We start from the raw sequence: 7,726 nt of genomic DNA, 5'->3' as shown, positions 1-7,726 counted from the left end.
AAGGACATATGCCCTAGAGGCAATAATAAAGTTATTATTTATTTCCTTATATCATGATAAATGTTTATTATTCATGCTAGAATTGTATTAACCGGAAACATAATACATGTGTGAATACATAGACAAAAACAGAGAGTCACTAGTATGCCTCTACTTGACTAGCTCGTTAATCAAAGATGGTTATATTTCCTAACCATAGACATGAGTTGTCATTTGATTAACGGGATCACATCATTAGGAGAATGATGTGATTGACTTGACCCCATTCCGTTAGCTTAGCACTTGATCGTTTAGTTTGTTGCTATTGCTTTCTTCATAACTTATACGTTCCTATGACTATGAGATTATGCAACTCCTGTTTTCCGGAGGAACACTTTGTGTGCTACCAAACGTCACAACGTAACTGGGTGATTATAAAGGTGCTGTAAAGGTGTCTCTGAAGGTACTTGTTGGGTTGGCGTATTTCGAGATTAGGATTTGTCACTCCGATTGTCGGAGAGGTATCTCTGGGCCCTCTCGGTAATGCACATCACTCAAGCCTTGCAAGCATTGCAACTAATAAGTTAGTTGCAGTATGATGTATTACGGAACGAGTAAAGAGACTTGCCGATAACGAGATTGAACTAGGTATTGAGATACCGACGATCGAATCTCGGGCAAGTAACATACCGATGACAAAGGGAACAACGTATGTTGTTATGCGGTCTGACCGATAAAGATCTTCATGGAATATGTAGGAGCTAATATAAGCATCCAGGTTCCGCTATTGGTTATTGACCGGAGACGTGTCTCAGTCATGTCTACATAGTTCTCGAACCCGTAGGGTCCGCACGCTTAAAGTTCGGTGACGATCGTAATTAGGGTTTTTGTGTTTTGATGTACCGAAGGTTGTTCGGAGTCCCGGATGTGATCACGGACATGACGAGGAGTCTCGAAATGGCCGAGACATAAAGATTGATATATTGGAAGCCTATATTTGGATATCGGAAACGTTCCGGGTGAAATCGGGATTTTACCGGAGTACCGGGGGGTTACCGGAACCCCCCGGGGGTTATTGGGCCTACATGGGCCATAAGGGAGAAGAGGAGGGCCGGCCAGGGCAGGCCGCGCTCCCCCTCCCCCCTAGTCCGAATAGGACAAGGAAGGGGGGGGGGGCGCCCCCCCCTTTCCTCTTTCTCCCTTCCTCCTTCCTTTTCCAACAAGGCAAGAGGGGGGAGTCCTACTCCCGGCTGGATTAGGACTCCTCCAGGCGCACCCATAGGGCCGGACGCACCTCCCCCTCTCCCTCCTTTATAAACTGAGGCAAGGGGGCACACCATGACACACAAGTTGATCCTCGTGATCGTTCCTTAGCCGTGTGCGGTGCCCCCTTCCACCATATTCCACCTCGGTCATATCATAGCGGTGCTTAGGCGAAGCCCTACGTCGGTAGAACATCATCACCGTCATCACGCCGTCGTGCTGAAAAAACTCTCCCTCAACGTTTTGCTGGATCAGAACTCGAGGGACGTCACCAAGTTGAACGTGTGCAGAACTCGAAGGTGCCGTACGTTCGGTACTTGGATCGGTCGGATCGGGAAGACGTACGACTACTTCCTCTACGTTGTGTCAACACTTCCGTTGCCGGTCTACGAGGGTACATAGACAACACTCTCCCCTCTCGTTGCTATGCATCACCATGATCTTGCGTGTGCGTAGGAAATTTTTGAAATTACTACGTTTCCCAACAGCATTTCGCCTGCTGGGTGTGGGTCTGGGACATGGCTTCCATCCCCACCAGGCACACCTACTGGAAGCTTCCCTAGGGCGGGGGCCGCGCTGAGGAGATGGAGGGCCACTCGCCGCCTGACCGGCGGGTCGCCTTGCCGTCCGGAGTCGAACACTACGATCTGCTCATCCACGTCGACAGGGTGGAGGACTGGCCCCCCCGCTCGCCGCGCTCCTCGCACTCCGCTCAGAGCGGCTTGCCTTCCTCCGGCTTGGATCACGACGACGACCTGCCGCGCACCTTCCCCGGCACTTGGGTCATGCACGTGGAGGAAGGACAGTCCGAAGAGCGCCACCGCCGTCAACAACGCGCGCCGGTGGTCGACACTGGCCGCCGGGGGCTCCCTCGCGGTGACCCGCGCCGCGACGATGATGGGCGGGGCGGCGGCGGCCGTCGCTCTTGGAAGGACACGCTATTGGGACGCGGGCATGCCTCCAATGCCTCGTCAGGTGCGGACGGGGCCACAAGCAGAGTGCGCCACCGCAGCCGCTCCCCTCCGCCCCGGCGCTCGAGCAGTGGCCGGCATGGAAGCCGCGACCGCTCCTCTGCCCAAGTGTACCCAAGCAAGAAGAAGACCGACAAGCACCGCCTGGCCAGCCTGGTGCACGTGCCCACGCCACCAACGGCCGTGCGCCTGCCCGCTCCTGCCACCACCCCCGCTCCTGACGGTGTCGACGAGTTCTTCACCACGGCAGACAAGGTGCTGATCGCCCCCATGGCTCCTGGCGACGACGTCGCAGCCCAGCTGGATGAGGTGATCGCGGCCTCGACGGCTGTGCCGCTCGAATTTGAAGAAGAAGCAAGGAAGTCCAAGGGCAAGGAATTAGTGGACATCCCGGACGTGTTCAGCCCAACGCTCTCAGGTTCATGCCACAGTCCAGCGCTGCTCAGCTGCCAGCCCCTGACGGCCGCGACAACGGTTGCTGTCGAGCTGGGGGCAGTCACGCAGCAAGTTCAACTCCTCGAGATCGCTGAGTCCTGAACTGCGCCCCAACGCCTCTTCTGCGACAAACCGGCTCCCCTGCTCGGCCTGCCCTTATCCAAGCGCAGCTCTGCTCCCCCCAAGATGTGTGCCACATCTGTTCCCCCACCACGGCAGAGCGCACGCTAGGCAGCCCAGAACTGCAAGGTGCCCGTTGCCCAACGCGGCACGCTCCGCCTGGTTCAGGGCCTTGGCCTCCTTGGTCCAAAAGAGAAGATGACGAAGAAGGCGGCGGAGGCGCTCATGCGCAGGTTCGACGAGCCCCTCTCTGAAGAAGATATCGCCGTCATCGCCAAGCTCACCAGAATGGGCACGGAAGCTCTACGCATCGCTGCTGGCCTCAACGGGCCTGAAGGAGTCGCCAGGGAGGCCATGGTGTAGTCATGTTAGGGAGCTCTCTCTGTTGTAGTAGTAGCTGTAGTCTCCGGTGGCGGCCAGCGCCGGCCTGGTCTGAGTTAGGTTCGCTTCCCCCTGTGATTGTAGTAGTGCGAGGTCGAGCTGGCGCCGTCGTAGTTTGGGGCCTATTGGTAGGCGACGGCGTTCCCCGGATTGCTCGGTGGTGTACCTGTGTTTTCTTAGTATGTGTAGTCACCGGAGAAACAACATGTGTCCCCATGAATGACGAACCCACCACACCCCCGATCATGAGCTGGAATGTTCGAGGCCTGAACTCACCGGTGAAGCGAGAAGCGGTTCGAGAGGTTGTGGCTGCGCATTGCACATCCATCTTGTGCTTGCAAGAGACCAAGATCGACGAGTGGATGCCGGCCCTCGTCCGCGACATCGGTAGCCAAATCCTGCAGGGATGCGCGGTGCTTCCCGCCACTGGCACTCGCGGCGGCATCGCCATCCTGTGGAACCAGGACCTAGTCGACGTAGTCACTCACGCCGTTGGCCAGTTTGCGATCACTGTCAAAGTAAGCTTAGCTACACACCAGACCTTGTTCTGGTTAACTTCAGTCTACGGCCCGACCAACGACGCAGGCAAAGAGGCCTTCCTAGCCGAAATCACAAACTCTGCTCCACCTTGCTCTGAGCCATGGCTAATCAACGGCGACTTCAATCAAATTTACGAGGCTAGGGAGAAGAACAACCTCAACCTAAATAGGAGGCTCATGGGACGCTTTAGGGCCGCCTTAGATAGAGCCGGACTACGCCAAATCAAATGTGCAAACCGCAAATTCACCTGGAGCAACGAGCGCGACAACCCAACAATGGTGGGCATCGACAAGTTCTTCTGTAATGTGCCGTGGGAAATTTTGTTCCCCCAAACAATGCTGCTGGCTGCTTCCACGGCGTGCTCCGACCACTGCCCGCTGCTGCTCTCTGACGCAGCAGCCCTCGCCACCGCAGGTGCTTCAAATTTGAGTCATTCTAGCCCCGCTTTCCGCACTTCCTGGACACGGTGACCGCGGCTTGGACGCGGCCAGTTGCAACCTCCTGTGCGATCACTCGCCTCCACGTCAAGCTTGCCCGCACGGCCAAGGATCTACGCATTTGGAGTCAGAGTCTCTTTGGCGACGCGAAGCTGCAGTTCCACATAGCTTGCGAGGTCATTTTGCACCTCGATGTAGCCCATGAAAGACGGCAACTATCACGGGCCGAGCGTGAACTGCGGAAGGGCCTCAAGCTTAGGCTGCTAGGGCTGGCAGCGATCGAACGCTGCAGGAAGAAACAGGCATCTAGGCTCACCTGGCTACGCTCTGGCGACGCCCCAACAAAATTCTTCATGGTCAAGATCTGCTCATGAAGGAGGAAAAATTTCATTCACGGCCTCACCATCGACGGGACGGTAACCACGGCCCACAGCGACAAAGAAACGGCCATCCACAGCCATTTTGACGCCATTCTTGGGACTGCAAGCCAGAAGGCATCTACGATCAACTGGAGCCAAATCAACATGCCAACGATCCAAGGAGGGGGCTGGACAACCCCTTTTCTGAGCATGAGGTGTGGGCGGCAATCCAAGCCATGCCGGCGGAAAAATCGCCAGGACCGGACGGCTTCAGTGGGCAGTTTTTCAGGGCGTGCTGATAGATTATCAAAGAAGATGTGTTGTAGGCGTTCAACCAATTCTACAGCTTGGCCGGCAACAATTTTGGCCTGCTCAACTCTGCGATCATTGCCCTGATCCCTAAAAAGGACGGCGCGAGCGGCATTGGCGACTACCGCCCAATTAGCCTGATCCACTCCATCGCCAAGCTTGTCTCCAAAGTTCTATCAATAAGGCTGGCTCCAGTTATCCAGAACATCATATGCCGGCCCAGACAGCTTTTCTAAAGTCTAGATGTCTCCATGATAGTTTCGTCTACGTGCAGAACTATGTTAGGGCTTTGCATCGTCGGAAAACGCCGGCGGTTCTCCTCAAACTAGATATCTCTAGAGCCTTCAACAATGTTTCATGGTAATACCTACTCGAGCTCATGGTTACTTTAGGGTTTAGCGCTAGATGGCGGGATTGGATCACCCTGTTGCTTGTCACTTCTTCATCCGCCTTCCTCCTAAACGGCATCCCCGGCAAATCCATCCTGCATCAACGCGGCCTTCGTCAGGGCGACCCTCTATCGCCGCTTCTCTTCATCCTAACTATAGATCCCATCCATCACTTGCTCAAAGCGGCCGAGGAAGAGCTTGTTATTGCACCGGTGCCTGGCAGGGAAATCAAATTCAGAGTTAGCCTCTACGCAGATGACGCCGTCATCTTTGCCAACCCGATCAAGGAGGAGATCGACCACCTCATGGACATCCTCAGTAGCTTTGGCGATGCAACTGGCCTGAAGATCGACAACGCCAAGTCTACGACGACCCTGATTTGCTGCAGCAACGTCGACCTCAACACAGTGCTCCAGTCTTTTGGAGGACCGACTACGCAGTTCTCAATTAGATACTTAGGGCTCCCTTTAACGATTGGCCGTCTCTGACTCGTTCACCTTCAATTCATCCTCGATCGTATTAGGGCTCGGTTTGCCGGATGGAAAGGGGGGAGATGCTGTCCATCGCCGCCCGCCGAGTACTCGTCAGACGTGTCCTTACGTCCATGCCAACTTTCACCCTCACGGTGCTACGTTTCCCCGCGAAGCTTCTCAAGGAAATTGACAAGTGCAGACGATGCTTCCTCTGGGGCCAGGATCAGGAGCTCTCTGGCGGCAGCTGCAAAGTCAGCTGGAGACGGGTCTGCTCACCGATCGAGCATGGGGGACTCAGCATCCTTGACCTGACGAAATTCAGCCGCGCTCTCCGGCAACGCTGGCTCTGGCACGCCTGGAAAAGCCCGGAGCGGCCGTGGGCGGGGACGGAACCACCCTGCGACGCCTCTGGCCACGCCTTCTTTTGTGCGGCCACCAAGATTGTGGTCGGCAACAGCCAGACGGCCAGCTTCTGGCATTCGGCTTGGATCGACGCGACACCGTTGAAAGATCTCCATCCCACCCTTTTCAAGCTCTCCAGACGGAAGAACAGGTCAGTTGCGCAAGCACTTATCGACGATCGCTGGATCACCGACCTAGCTTACGGCGACGCCAGCTCAATCGCCCCGGAGGTGCTCAACCTGCACAGGCGGCTCCACCCGCGTCGCCTAGCCCTCCAAGAAGCTAGCCGGGACGATATCACATGGAAGATCGGTGCCTCCGGGTAGTACTCCGTGCGACCGGCGTACGCTACTCAGTTCCAGGGCCGCGTGGAATCCCGTCTACGCATGGTGATCTGGGACACATGGGCGCCTTCAAAGCTGATTTTTTTGCATGGCTGCTCCACCAGGACTGTCTCTGGTGCAACGACAGGCTACAACGTAGAGGTTGGATCAATAGCTATTTCTGTCAGCTTTGCCTCCGTAACCTGGAAAGCTCCGACCATCTGTTCTGGCAATGCCATTTTGCGACTGCAACCTGGACAAAAATCTCCGCCTGGCATTGCTGCCAGGCCATGCGCCAGGAGACCTGGATCGGCAAACAAAGCTCCATCGACAGAATACAGGCCATGGTCGAGGCCTCGCCACCAAATTACAGGAAGGGAGCCAAGGCACTCGCGATGCTTGCCCTTTGGGAGATCTGGCAGGAGAGGAACAATTGCACTTTCAGGGCAAAAGTGGCCAACATGGAAGATGTGACTCTTGCGATCAGAAGAGGCTTAAACCTCTGGCAACAAGGCGGCGCCAAGAACATCCAGAGCCCCTTCGGGGATCCGCCGAGAGAGTAGGCTAGCTGTTTTTGGTGTCGTAGGCACCCTATCCCCCCCTTTTTTGTTTTTCTTCTTCATTCTTTCCTTGATCTCCCGATCCCCGCCTTGTCACTTTGTCATCTGCTCCCTGCTTTATATCAATGAAACACCAGCCTTGGCCGGTCCTTCAAAAAAAACTTTTAGGGACTGGCTAGGGTGGGATGAATGAAAAAGGTAACTTGGGTCGGTTGATTTTTTTTGTTTGAACCGCCGGATGTGAATCAATTGGTCAAATGGCCATCTTCCACCTCCCGATCTCCCTCTTCACCTTTTTCCCCAAATCGCCAACAAGCACCGCCTGAAATGTATGCATCCGCTGCCCGAGGTTGGCGGCGCTCCGTGACCGCCTCGCCGCCCCGCCTGTCATGGGAACGAGTCTGGCAGTAAAAGTAGGGGGTACGTAGGAGAGGGCAGTGTTCTAGCTACGACGAGGTTGTATGCACAAGTTTACGAGTTCAGGCCCCTCTCGAAGGAGGTAACAGCTGTACGTCTCGATGCCGCGGAGGCTCTGTCGATTGGAATGTGGAATAGTTACAGGGGGTGCGAACCCTTGTGCCAGAGGGGAGGGGCGGCTTATAAAGAGTGCGTCTGGGCCCTAGCAGCCCTCAGTTACACAGGGTTCAATGAGAGTTATGTCCTAAACGTTACTGGTAACGCCTGCAATAAATGGTCTTTATGACGATGGAGTGAGTGCCTGACCGTTGTCATCCTGGGGTGACTTTAGGCCTTCTGGAATCCGAGTGGGTTCTTGTATGGTCGGG

At 55.4% G+C, this 7,726-nt stretch overlaps 1 protein-coding gene across 1 annotated transcript; it reads left to right on the top strand.

Moving 5' to 3' along the window:
- Positions 1–6,461: 6,461 nt before the first annotated feature.
- LOC147992893 (uncharacterized) lies at positions 6,462–6,944 on the top strand. Its single transcript, XM_087539172.1, has one exon. The coding sequence runs from the start codon at positions 6,462–6,464 to the stop codon at positions 6,942–6,944; it is 483 nt and encodes a 160-aa protein (XP_087395298.1).
- The last annotated feature ends 782 nt before the right edge of the window (positions 6,945–7,726 follow it).

This window comes from Triticum urartu, chromosome 1A, assembly GCF_056163025.1.
Source record: "Triticum urartu cultivar PI428250 chromosome 1A, HENAU_Tu73, whole genome shotgun sequence".
In the NCBI taxonomy this organism is placed as follows: domain Eukaryota; kingdom Viridiplantae; phylum Streptophyta; class Magnoliopsida; order Poales; family Poaceae; genus Triticum; species Triticum urartu.
The sequence above is the reverse complement of the archived record's forward strand: the minus strand, read 5'-3'. Positions and strand labels throughout refer to the sequence as shown.